The following is a 13,645-nucleotide window of genomic DNA, read 5'->3' as shown; positions in this document are numbered from 1 at the left end:
CTGGAGGCCCTCCCACCAGCAGCGGCGCAAGCAGGCAATTGCAGGGCTGAACTTTTACTTGACAGAGGCGACGTTTGCTTGGCTCGTCGGCTATAATGGCAGTTCAGCGTATTTAGTAGGCAGTGCCTAGCATTGCCATTTTGCTGAGCCTTGCCATTGCTCCCACGATATTGGCTTTGCTCTTTCCAACTATTTCTCAACCTATTACTGATTAGCCAGAAGCCTTAGCCTCTCATTAAGCACTGCGCTGTCATCATTAATTGTGGTGTAATCATCAATTCGCATTCCAGTCTTCTCAGCCAGGTCCAGCCTCACTAAAATACACATGCGGTTAACATCTCCCCGGTAAATTCACGTACTCCTGTGACATTTTCGAATTTCCACTCAAAGAGTGAGCTTTGAGCATAGGAAACACATTCTATGTAAATGAAGAAAGCACGGTAGCTCTTTTTAAATTTGATTTGTATTTTCAACAACAGCAAAGGGAGCAAAGCAGAGAGAAACGGGTTGCACAAATTTCCGAACGACCGGCTTAGACACGTGTTAAGGTGGGTGTCACTAGTTGGCAATCTGGAAATAAATTTGAAGAGCGAGGGGAAGAATTGGAAGATGAAGAAGAGAGAAGGAAATTGAAAGAGCGGCAGGTGGAAAGTAAAGTCTTGGCGCAAGAGGGCCAAGCCATTCGTGCGGGTCGACAATCGAGAAGCAGGCATCTCCGACACGCCGTCACGTATCCAGTGACATGGCCGAGCAGGTCGTGCATTCGGACCGCTTGTTTGCAGACGTTCGGGGTAGGAATGCAGCAGCCAACCCTAATTAATATTGCAGGTCTATTAACCAAACGAACACACACCGTCTGCTTCACAGTGGCACGTTAAAGATCCCGCGTCGCCATTTGCAAGAGTATGCCATTGAGTGCCCGTGTCGTCGAATTTTTGCCAAATTCGAAAATTGCCCCGCAAATTACTCGCTTAGGATTACGCACAGCAAGTGTGCTCCTAACTGCAATTGTTGGCGCCGGTTTCTGGCAGCCTTCTAGCTCGTCTGTGATTTCCTGCCCGACCAAGCCAGATGGGGCAACACTGTCCCCCTCTCGTCCTCTCACCGTTCTGTTGTTCTGATCAGCGATCACTGCGACAGAGCCCCAAGGTGTTCTCCAGAGTGGCTTTAGATACCTTGTGCATGGGAATCAACCAGTGCTAGAATAGTGTGATTAGTTCACGGGTCTTCCCCTGTCACGAGTCTTAATGGCACTGAAGGCACTTCTCAATTGGGGCACGGATGGGGTTGCGAGGCCCGAGCGTGATTGTCCGGTTAACCGTGGCGAACTAACGCGCGTGCGGTGCGTCCGTGCGTTGCGCAGTGGTGAGCTGCGGCGTTCTGCTGGCTCCGAAGCACGGCAGCAAGGAGGGCACGATGTACTTGGAGGGTGGGCGCCTCACGTTTGCGTGCGATTCCGGCTACGTGCTCAGCGGGTCCAGCGCGCGCGAGTGCCAGCCCCACGGGCGGTGGTCTGGTCAGGACGCCTCCTGCGTGACCGGTACGAACAATCGGGAGGGGATGTGCTTCGTGAATCGGCTTCGCTTTGTTCAGCGCGAAACGACGTGCTGATTCCACGTCGGCAGCGGTGCACAAATAGCAACATCTGAATATATATCTGGAAATAACGCTGCCTCTAAAAGGAAAATGGTACGTGTAGACGCAACGTTTCTGGCAAGGGCTCTTCATCAGGGCGGAGAGATCGACACGAACGGAGCGAGTTGTTTTATCGTCGCCATTTTTTTTCTCTCCAGAATGTGCTAATGTTGCATCACTAGATGGGAGTTGTTAATAATTTGCTGTTATTTCAGTGCTCATTGAACTGCACGTAGATTTATTAATTACTTACATGTCGCCGCAGCTGCTGATGACCACGACGTAACATTTTCAAAGATTGATTTCTTGTTGTTCCACAGACAATACGCTGGCGATCGTGTTGGGATGTGTCTTCGCTGTTCTGGTGCTGGCCATTGCAGGATTTTTCATATACAAGCAGCTTCGGGTGCGGCACAAGTGAATCGACGACAGAGTGTTGCGGACTTCATGGGTGGATCCATACTTTCTTGCCAAGAGGTTTTCGGCTGCACGGTTGCCGAGATAGATCAGCGGGGCTGCGATGGCAGCATTGTAGCGGTGACTCGGCCCGCACATCACTACATGAAACAACGGAATGTGTAAATGAAAGCATTAATTGTAAGTGTTAATTCAGTACGTGGGATTCTGTGGGGGGGAGGGGGGAGGGGTTGGAATTGGGAGGGTATAAATGATGCATCAAATTGCGGGCGCGGGGGAATGGATGTTTTTCGATTCGTGTGCATTGTACGCCAAGGGTGATTGTGACCTCCGGAAGCTCCTGGAGGACGTTACAATTTTCAATTGACCGCATGGTAAAAAAAACAACAACGCAACATTGCATTTCTGTGGGAATTGTGGGGTGAATTTTTACACTCGTAGAGCGGGAGTGCATGGCTGGTGGGTAGATCGCACACAGCCGCTCCTGGGAAAAGTGCCTCTTACTGTTATTTTAAAGGCAGTGGGGGGGGGGGGGGGGGTGAAGCCAGGCACTGGATATTCAATAATGGAGGGGGAACTGTGGGTAACCCAGAGGGAAAATAAAACGAGTGCAGAAAACGTGCCCTACCTTGTGCCAAACCTGCCTGCTTGTCTGTGCATAAGTGCCAGACAGATTATAATTTCAGGAGCACCACTGTGCCACGAACCCATTTTTGGGATGCGTTTCAGATTTTAGGATGAACATTCCAAAAGTCTGGCCTAGATTACTAAAGTTTGAACGACCCGATATTGTTTTCAGAATCAATCAGAAAGCCTTAAATAACATCACTGCCACGCTTAGCCAAACACATGCGGTGCCATGTGGCACTGGGTGACCATCACGATTGTGATCTTTGAGGCATTTAAATTAGTAAAAAAAATGTGAATGATTGAAACCTCAGAAAAAGAGATTCGAAACTGTTATTGACGATCTGACAACATCCAAAATCAAAAATGTTTAATCCAAAACCCATCCCCACCACTTACTAATGAACAAGTGTTGAAATAATGTAGAGGAAATTATCCTCACCATAACTACACCTACAGGTTTCCTTATTTAGCATTACATTGTAATAGCAAATCAGTGTTTTAGTGACAGAAATATGAAACAAATACTAAATCAAAGGAACCACATATTTTACGATGAAAAATAACCTGTAATAAAGCCAATGGATTGCATTTCGCAGATGGATGTGCGCTGTTTGCTGTGTCCTTCATGCTCCCTGTAAGGTGTCATTTAAGGTTAAGTTATTTTATTTTATTCATAGATATTTGCTCTCAAATGTAAAAGTGCAGCCTTGAGATTACTCGCTCGGACCACTGCGGCTCGAAGGGCACTACCACTAGACTGAGTTGTCGAGCACCCCTTTAAGGGGGTATTTTGGCCTACTCCTTCTTCACTGACCCAGACATCTAGCAAGAGGTGGGCTTATCCACACTGCACCCCACCAGATGCGACCTGCCGATCGACTCGCTCGCTCTACCTGACCAAGAAAGAAAAACATTGCTGACAATTTCGATTTAAAGCTTTCGGGACTGCAGGGATTCATCTTCTTGGTTATTTCGGTAAAGTCACGTAGAAGGGAAATAATAAAATAATAAAAATATAAAAAATAAACATTTCGATTTAAAGCTTTCGGGACTGCAGGGATTCATCTTCTTGGTTCTTTCGGTAAAGTCACGTAGAATGGAAATAATAAAATAATAAAAATAAAACATAATAAAATAATTCTCACGACGTTTCGGCCACAACGCAAGCAGCCGTCCTCAGGTGAAGACCAGGTCTGTCGGGGAGACAGCGTCTGAATGAAACAGCACCATGCTTGGGGCGTATATTTAAGCTGGGTTGGAAGGGGGGGAAGGGCGCCTTGACAAAATCATTTGCATATCAAAAGGAATTTAGCATATTTATGGGAAATGCAGGTATGTGATTAGTACTACTTGTGAAATGCGTAGGTGGGCGGGGGAGTTTCAAAGTCATATTATGCCCGTGCATTATGCAGGATTAGCAGCATCAAAGGGAGGGGATTGTCAAGGCGCACCTTCCCACCTTCCAACCCAGCTTAAATATACGCTCCAAGCGTGGTGGTGTTTCATTCAGACGCTGTCTCCCCGACAGACCTGGTCTTCACCTGATGACGTCTGCTTGCGTTGTGGCCGAAACGTCGTAAGAATTATTTTATTATGTTTTATTTTTATTATTTTATTATTTCCATTCTACGTGACTTTACCGAAAGAACCAAGAAGATTGCTGACAATATTCGGAGAGAAGTTATTTTACATTTGTTATGGACGTTTTCTTTTTTCAGTCATCCTGCCTGTAACACCAATGGGCACGGGGAAAACAACGCACTCCATTGGCGGGCAGTGATTCAGTGCATTACACCGAATTACACGGCACTTTGATGGACAATCGGTTCAGAGCGCCCCCGAAGCTGCACGGACGCGCACACGACTCATCCCGAACCTTTTAAGCAGCCCGAGGGAGCGGCGAGAATGGCCCAGCGATAACGCGTTTGCCGCGACCTTCATTGATGGGGTTGGGTGGGTGGGTGGGTTGCGGTTCTAATGCAGCAGTCGCCCCAGTGCCGGATGAAGCTCAGTGCGGGGCCTGTAGCGAATGTTATAAAGGGGCCCTAAATATAAAAAAACATTAAAACACTAAAATTGTTACTTGCGTGGTAAAGTAATTTAATTGTTTCATTTGCTATACAGCCAGATAATACGAGAAATCGCTAACCTTAAACACCCAGTCGTTCGTAAAAATGGAAGGCAGTATAGTACTTTAGTAATAGAGCAAGTGCAGAATCACTTAACCTGAATTGATAGCTTGAAAGCATTTAGCGCGGGGCCCTTGAAAGTGCGGGGCCCGTAGCTACTACATATGTAGTAGCTACTACACATGCAGCTACTACATATGTAGCTACTTGTGCTACTTGGAGAATCCAGCACAGAATCGCCCTGATTATTACTGCGGATGTGTGAATCGTAATTAACACGAACGCGCCCGTTTGCTTCGCTTTGAACGTCAACGATCCCCTGACGTGAGCCAATTTTGTGCCGGTGTTGTTGGGGAGGGGATGGTGGGGTCCAAATTAAAAAAAAAATTCGCCGGCAAATCACTCAATTGGGATTACCGTATACGCAGCAGCAGCAGCAATCATTGCCCCCTACTGGCAGTATAATGCCCCAAGGTCGCTCTCGAAAATGAGACTATCCCGGTCTCCTGCGTGCTCACCCTCTAAAACGAAACACAGATTAAAACTGGACTCCAAGTCCAAGTCTCACGTTGGCCAAGAGGGGTCTTGTCACCCTCGCTGCTTCACGATCAGGTTGTGCAATCTCGGCGTCGGGAGCACGAGCGATGAGAGTTGTGGAGTGGTGAGCGGCTTGCGTTTGAGAGAGGCGCGTGTTCCTTGCGAGCATCCCCAGCTGTCAGCGCTACGTTCGTTTCCATGGCCTTTGCACATCTCCAAGTAATGGGACACGATGCACTGTCTACTTAAAAACAAACAAACATGTTTCATTATCGAACGCTCGTCTTGTCGAGCCAGGCGACAGCTGCTGCTGCTGCTTCATCAGCAGCATTGTGGAGGTACGGGGGGCCCTCAGTCCAGCGCAGTCGAGGCCGGTGAGTGGCCAACCCTAGATTTGAAGCTTTCGTGACTGCAAGGATTCATATTCTTAGGTTTTTTTTTTCGGTAAAGTCACGTAGGTAAAAAAATTTAATCAATAAAAAAAATCACGACGTTTCGGAGGCAACACAAGCTTCCGTTTTCAGGTGGAACCTTCACAGCACGCTTGCTACGTGACTTTACCGGAATAAAAAAACCTAAGAATAAGTGGCTAATCCGTCAAAAAATGTGCGACGCCTCGGTCCGTCGCCGACCGTATCCACGTAGTGGGTTTGTGGTCACGTTGGCCTCGGTTATGTAGAGGTCGTCTGCTGGCAGGGCAACTCTTTATTTAAAAATCCGTAACCCTATATTCTTGGTTCTTTCGGTAAAGTCACGTAGAAGGGAAATAATAAAATAATAAAAATATAAAACAATAAAAAATCCGTAACCTTATTAACCGCAGCGCCTGTTGTCTGCGTAAACTCCTATTGTTATAATCAGAAGTCGTGTTCTTTTGTGCATCGGACATTGTCCACGATATTGCTCCCCCACATTATTGCGGATAAGAGAAGTTATCTTTGCATGTCATGAAACGTCAAGATTGCTGATATATGCACTGTATATCTAATCAATGCCCCAGTTCAACCGGACACTAACTCATCCTGATGATGTTTATCCACTTCTGGGACCCCGCTCGAATGAGTCTCCACATTTTCCTTACCGCCGCAGTTACATAATGCATCACAATGACATCCATACACCCACGATGTCAAATCAATACATGACGGAGGCGTAGGTTCTGAACTGGCTCAGCCACAGAAATCTCGAGTGTCAGTTGTAAAGAAGCTGCGTTCGGGCAATTTGAGTTGACCCTGAGTGCAGAGGCCATTCCTCCATGGTAACCTCCATGCAGGTGCTGCCAATGAGTTCCCAAACCTCTGAAAACCAAGCTCACCTCGGCCAGTGCGGAGCTAGGAAGAGAACCTTGGCTTTGTCAAGAGGACACCTTGAACAACACCTGAAAACAGAACGCTGACTTGGGTTGACCGCACTCCACGCGAGTATGAGTGTGCCCCTGTTTCCAAACGGACCCGTCTTTAATGAGCCAAGTTCGTCCGCAGCTACAGTATGTCGAAGACATTGTGAATTACCATTGAACTGTCCGCTGTGACGTCCAAGTCCTGCTGATACGTGACGCTTCAAACACTTCGTTCAAACCAGCGTGGCACACCTCGCAAGTGGCTGGTCAATCGGTCGCGGAGGTAGTATAGGTGTACGCGGACCTGTTCTCCCTCTCAAGGCTGTTACCAACGCCAGCCCAATTTGCGTAAAGATTGTGGTAGCCGGTGCCACGTGCTGAAAATGAATTTTTTTAGGCTCGATTTTCTCTACCGGGTTGGCCTTCTCGTGCCAAGGGAGACGGGCTAAATTTGCTTAATTCCGAAAAACCAACACGGGGTGCGTCGACAGAGAAAAACTTAGACAAACACTCGCTCTGCAAAGGAACATCCACGCGTATGTTAAACCACAGCGTGCAATAGGGCACTTGGAAACCGGTGTAGGAATCTAAACCGGTGTTGCTATTGAAGCCATAATAAGTATTACTATCCAGTGCAGCACACACATAAACACAGTTGAACACAATTGAAGTGTTTATTGTTATAGTAATCAATATGATTAAACCATCACTGAGAATAACGCACATAGCATACCTAGTAAACATGTATGGCATATGATTAAGTCAATGCCTTCAATGTTTTACCAGCGAAGCGCACATTTGTAATTTAAAACAGAGTGGACTTGGAACTCAATTACAGTTTGAGTATTTATTAAATCCAGAAATCATGTGAGGATATAGGCTTGTCGGACAGAAAATAAACGGGACTTTATTTCAGTAATGCAAAGATTTACACTTTTAGCCAGGTGGTAAAGTCCTCACCGTAAATCAAAGTGCATTAAAAGCTCATTTTGCATGACTTTAACGAGCACCTGCAATAAAATTGTGATTTTTTTTTCCTTCGGAGATGAATTAGATCCAAGGAGATCTCCCGAGCTTTAACACGCCCTTGTGAAATACAACAAGCCGAATGTTTCAAGCGCACTACATAAAAAAGAGAGGCAAGCTTCATCGAGTGCAAATACATGTCACGTGGCACAAGGCCGGATTAAGGTTCGTGTAGGCCTTAGGCACTTCTCTTTCGGAGGCCTTCAGTGATCACTTTCTGCAGTTGGTGCTGCTGCTGCTGTTGCCCCGTGTCACTACCGCCGCGGTCACTCCGCTTGTTTCACGTCGTAACTTCGTCCAGCCGCTGGGCAGATGTCGTTACTGCTGATACCGTTAATTGTTTAGTCTGTTGCCCTAATTCGATGGCAGCGCACTGTGCGCCGCAGATAAGCAGATTTAATTTGAGATTATTGAGAGAAAAAAAACAAGGTAGGCCTAAAAATATTAAAAGCGAAAATTACTTCAACAATTTTTTTTACCTCGATAATCATGTTGGATTACGCAGCTTTAAAAGGATGCCGTTCGTTTTAATTGATAACATATTCAACAACAAAAAACATGGCAAAACGTTGCTTTCGTAGGCCCTTAAATTTTCGTAGCTCCTAACAAAGTGTCTCCTGTGCGGCCCTGACGTGGCATGTCCAGCGCACTGTAAGTGTACGTTTATTTCTTTAAAAAAAAATGTTACCTAAAGCACGACTATTGCTGAATAGTTCATAGACAGGCCAAGGAATCCCTGTTGTTTCATTCTCGTTTCCTAAAACAACAACAACAACAACAACCAATTCATGCCATTTATCCTTCGGTACTCCAGTTTCCTCCTACACAAATAAACACTCATGAATGTAAGTTGGTCAAACATCCACGGAGCAATGGGAAATTACTGGTATCATCAGTCGTGGCTGGCTTCCCACTCATCTCTGTTTCCCGTGCTTTTGAATAATTATCTCGCTGTTTTTTTAGATTAAATGAAAAGTATGCATGTTTACAAACTCTGAATACTTAAAGCCATGACAATTGCTGAATCGTTTTTGGACAGGCCAAGCAATCGCTATTGCTCAATTCCTACTCTTTGGTTCTTTCGGTAAAGTCACGTAGGTAGAAAAATAGAATAAAAAATAAGAAAAAAATAATGGTACTGCTGCTGCTGCTGCCCCGTGTCATTACCGCCACTGTCACGTGTTTCACGTCGTTACTTCGTCCCGCCTGCTGGACAGATCACAGATTCCTCTGTTTGCTGAAACCACTGCCAATTTGTGCCTTTTTCTTTTGGTACTCCACTGTCCTCCGACACGAATAGACACTCATAAATGTAGGTTGACCAAATATCCACGGAGCAATGGACAATTGTTGGCAGAACCAGTGGTGGCAAGCTTCCCATCCGTCTGTTTCCCCGTGCCTCTGAATCAGTCTCTTTCTCTCCATTTTTCCCCTCCTGAGATTGAATGAAAACTGTGCATGTTACAAACTCTGGACACCATTAAAAACAAACATTTATGTACGGTCACATGGCTTGATGGAATAATAAATGAGGGCGAGTAGACTGAATCCTGTGATGGCGATGGAGGCAGAGTGGCTGTGATTGCTGCACGATGATCGTGTTAATTAAACGTCCGCATGCGACGCAAGGAGTGATTTAAAGGGTCTACGAAGCAGCTCCGGTACTGCTGTATATTTGTGTATTTTTGTTGAACTGATGTAATAGTATTTTACACTGGATTACGAGACCTCTTTAATGATTCGATCCCAACCCTGACGCCTGTATGTTTAGAGTGTTTAGAGTTTGCATGTTTCCCCCCGTGGTTGCATGGATTTTTCTCCGGGTCCTCCGGGTTTTCCCTCCACATTTACAATCAACATGCATTTAGAGTATTTGGCTGCTAAACATTTCCACATGATGATTAGCCACTTTGTTGAGCTATCACTTGTGGCTAAGTCGCTTCTGAAAAGGAGCTACACAACTCAGTGGGCCTTACCTTGCAAAATAAAACGTTAAGTTTAGTAGCACGTGGATTAATTGTGGGATATTTCGTGACAAACAAAAATTGACAAGTTTGCTTTTGTTACTGCTGGCGGAAGGGCCTCCACTGGAGCGAGCACTCGAATGCCCCTATCAAAGACTATTAGGCCGACTCATCCACAACGACCAAATGTCTCGGAAGAGGTATGCAGTTCCCACACTCTGCCCCACTACACGTGACCTTCCAATTCACTAACGCTGGTGGACCCATTTATGCTGCTGGGTAGACACCAGAGGTCGCAAACGGGTTTTGATTCCTTACCCGTACCTGTACCCGGCCGCACCAGGGTCGCAAATGGGTACCCGTACCCGGCCGGGTAGGGTACGGGTATCGGGTACCCGTTTGCGACCTCTGGTAGACACACACAGACCTGAGGATGGGGGGGGGGGATTTAATAAACTGGTACCATTGTTGCAACTGCCACGCCAGGAGATCAAATCGAAGTGGTGACCTCTGGATTGCAACTGCAGCGCACCAGCCATTAAATCACGGCATTTACATTCTATTCTTGTGTATGGCGATATGTTCAGGATCTAAATGCTAATGTCGAGGTCTGTTAGCCACAAGAGGGCTTCAGAAGAGAGTTGGTGTAAATTTGAAATTCCACCCCTGTTGACGGAGCGCAGATTGCAGTTGTTTACTCGATGGTCCATGGCAATGTCCTGTAAACGCATGCATTTGGTACCCTTTATCGTGGGTTCCACAGAGGCACACACTTGAACTTGGAGGCAACACGTTTATTCTCACACCCCAACAGGATAACTACATAAACGTACACTGGTTAACTAGACCACAACTGGGTAACTACATAACCGGGTCAGTCAGTAACACACTGCCTGACCCACGATGCCGAGCGTAAAGACCGAAGACCGAGGATCGAAGAGACGTAGCACCGACGGGTTCCATTCCAACAGACAGCCTCGATCGGCTCTCGGGACCTCCCTTTTATGCCCCTGAGCGTGGCCTGGCTCCGCCCTCGGCCACGCCCCCTTATAGATCCGACGAGAAGGTTCTGGGCTATACATCACGTGTCCCTCTCGCCACCTTTTGGCCCCCCTCATTATCTGTCCTGGTCACGTGCCCTCTCGGGTTCACCCAGACTGTCACGTCCTTTACTGCCCCCTCTCTGACAGTCACCAGAACCATGCCCCCTAGGGCCCCCTTCTATGCCATACATACTCTGCTGCCAGAGTGAGGCTCTAACACGCACACTTCCACTCTTGTATGAGTAGTTGGTGCTAAACACCGTAGTGACTCAATATACATCACTACACCTTCACTACCTTGTGTTTTCAAGTATAATTTTTTTTTACAGGATGGTATCACAGCTGCCTCAGGTCTGTGAAGTATTCACATTTTGTATGTGACAGTGGTTGCCCTCGGTATGTAAATCTTACCGTTAAAGATATTGTTCCATATGCACAGTTTGCACGTCTGTTTTATATTACAGTAACGGCAACATTAAGTGCCTGTTTAAAGCCAACTCAGCTTGTAAAGCATTCGTTTCTCAACTGGTTCTCACATTGCACTGAAATACACCAGTGTGCCAACAATCTGTAAATCAAATGTTTCGTTTGGCACCTCCCTTGTGGAGACTTGGACTCTGCGTGTGTGTGACCACGTGATGTTGTATTAGGCAGCACACAAGTGCTGTTACACAAAAATATGTCCTGTGCAGTGAAACTTTACGAGCTCGAAAATAAAAATGTATCTAATGATAATGATGAAAGGATTTACAATCTTTTGTCAACAAACTTTTAGATGAAGCCCTTCCCATGCCGTGTCAGTCATTGGAAATGTTTAACCATATTTCACCACGCTGCTCAGTGAAGGGGGAGAGTGGCCAGTAATAGTTTATTCAGTATATCACTCGTGACTGATGTTGGCTGCGGCTAGGAATCGAACTCAGGTTTGTCTGGTTCATCATAAATGATGTGCACGAACCACCATTTCAACACTCCACCCTCGTACAAAAAAACAGAAAGAGAAACATACAAAAAAATGTGTATGTCTAAAAATATAAATACACAGTAATAAAATAATATTTAAGGAATGACCTCACTATGTACAAAAAAAATAGCAGCAGCATTTATTCTGACCTGAACATAGGCATATGTGCAGAAATGACAGGATAATGGGTTCACAACTGGAGTTGGTGACTACTCAATCTGCCCGAGGATAGATTAGAACCAGAAATTCCATTTGCTTATCAGGTCGAGCCAAACACGCGGAGCAATTTAACAGTCAATTCTGGTATTTAAAGGACAATTTCCAGGATCTTTCACGGTGGGATCAACAGGAAAACAACCGCAGTCTCATTTCAACCTTTCGGTCTCAGAGAAAATAGTCTCAGTGACTTTCCACTAACATCGTGCTGCTCGAGGCCACTTGTCTTCGTGGGATGTCACCTTTGTCACTGCAATCCGTCCACTCCAAAAGGTTAACAGTCCATCCAATTTCTTTTTACCTCTATTTTAAACCCGCTGCCTCGGTGTCTGTAAATTGTCCACCACAATCATGTGCCACCCGTCTTATTCGCTCTTGTCATTGGCCTTCCCGCACACGGTGAGCGGCCCGCGGAAAACTTGAAGGCAAGGGCTCAGAAAGTAAAGACGGAGGAGTACATCCTCGAACGAAAACGAGTCAGGTCAGCGCGATTTTCTGCTCAAATGAGCATTTAGGAAGCGCTCGCCTCCCCTTTACAGCCTTGAGTCAGTGGCGAAAATTCCACAGGTGGTGAGTCTATCCACAGGACCAACCACTGATGACTTTCCCGCAAAGTGGCACTGAATTGATTGCGTCAACCCCCAACCGGGATATTAATTCGCCACCGTTCAATTGCGAGTAGCTCGCTTTAAACGCTGAGCCACTTGGCCTATATTGTCTATCATCTCGTCAGTCGCCATAAAACCCAATAATTATTTAATATTTGTGCTACGAGATGACACGAATAATTTTGAAAGGCTGTAATCTTTCCAACTAGATTGCCTCTATTTCATTATTTTTTATTTTACTAGGTAAGGCCCAATGAGGTACGTAACTCTTTTTCAGTCGCGACCTGGATACAAATGATAGCTCAACGAAGTGGCTTATCACGTGTACATTCATAGGAGCCACATATTCTAAATGTGCAGGGAAAAACCGGAGTACCCGGTGAAAAATCCACACGACCACGGGGAGGGCACGCAAACTCCAAATATACAGCCGTCAGGGTCGGGATCGAACTCATGAACTCCTGTAAACAAGGCGAGGTAGCTAACATCCTGTGATTTTGGCACCTATTTGACAACATCTCACGCGAAGTGTGAACTCACAACGATCTGTGAAAACCCAAGAACCTGCTCCTGAATACAAATTAAACCCCCAAATGATGGAGAATCTGTGAGCTCCAGGCCCTTCACAATGCTGTCGACAACCCCCAGCAAGCAGGCCAACCGGGGGAGCAGAGACCATCAACACGTCCTATCGGGCACACTTCAGGCACCGCACTCCGCTAACATTCTGCAGGGCCACCTTGAGAGCTTCACCATCCATAAAGGTATTCGTGTTTATCATGCTCAAGTAGTGTAATTCCAACGGAGGTGCCCCACATTATATAGAGCACAGGTCAGGTGCTGAGCCGGGCTGCCAGGTGTAGGGACGAAGGCACAAGGTGCCAGGTCACAGAAGTATTTTCCTCCAGGATTGAGAACCTGCTCTGAGACAGCCAGCGCCCAATTAAACACCCACCCTCCCCCCCACAGGGAACTCGTCAATCAGAGTCTCCCAGCATATTGTCGATGAGTCGCGCTGCTTTGATCTGATCGGGTGCGAGACAGCATCTTGCACGCGTATTTTAATGGATAGTACCTTCATTCTTGATTTGAAGCTTTCGTGACTGTAGGAAACCATACTCTTTGGTTCTTTCGGTA

The 13,645-nt window shown here is 46.3% G+C and overlaps 1 protein-coding gene across 1 annotated transcript in view; it reads left to right on the top strand.

Moving 5' to 3' along the window:
* SUSD2 (sushi domain containing 2) overlaps positions 1–3,277 on the top strand; it is a 31,467-nt gene extending 28,190 nt beyond the window's left edge. Inside the window, exons 13-14 of the mRNA XM_078595337.1 lie at positions 1,364–1,540; positions 1,956–3,277. Coding sequence (XP_078451463.1) covers positions 1,364–1,540; positions 1,956–2,056 — 278 coding nt within the window. The 3' untranslated portion in view covers positions 2,057–3,277. The remainder of the gene's footprint in view (positions 1–1,363; positions 1,541–1,955) is intronic.
* Positions 3,278–13,645: the final 10,368 nt, after the last annotated feature.

This window comes from Lampetra planeri, chromosome 6 (genome assembly GCF_965212315.1).
Source record: "Lampetra planeri chromosome 6, kcLamPlan1.2.h2, whole genome shotgun sequence".
In the NCBI taxonomy this organism is placed as follows: Eukaryota; Metazoa; Chordata; class Hyperoartia; order Petromyzontiformes; family Petromyzontidae; genus Lampetra; species Lampetra planeri.
Note: the sequence above shows the minus strand (reverse complement) of the source record. Positions and strands in the feature narration are given on the sequence as shown.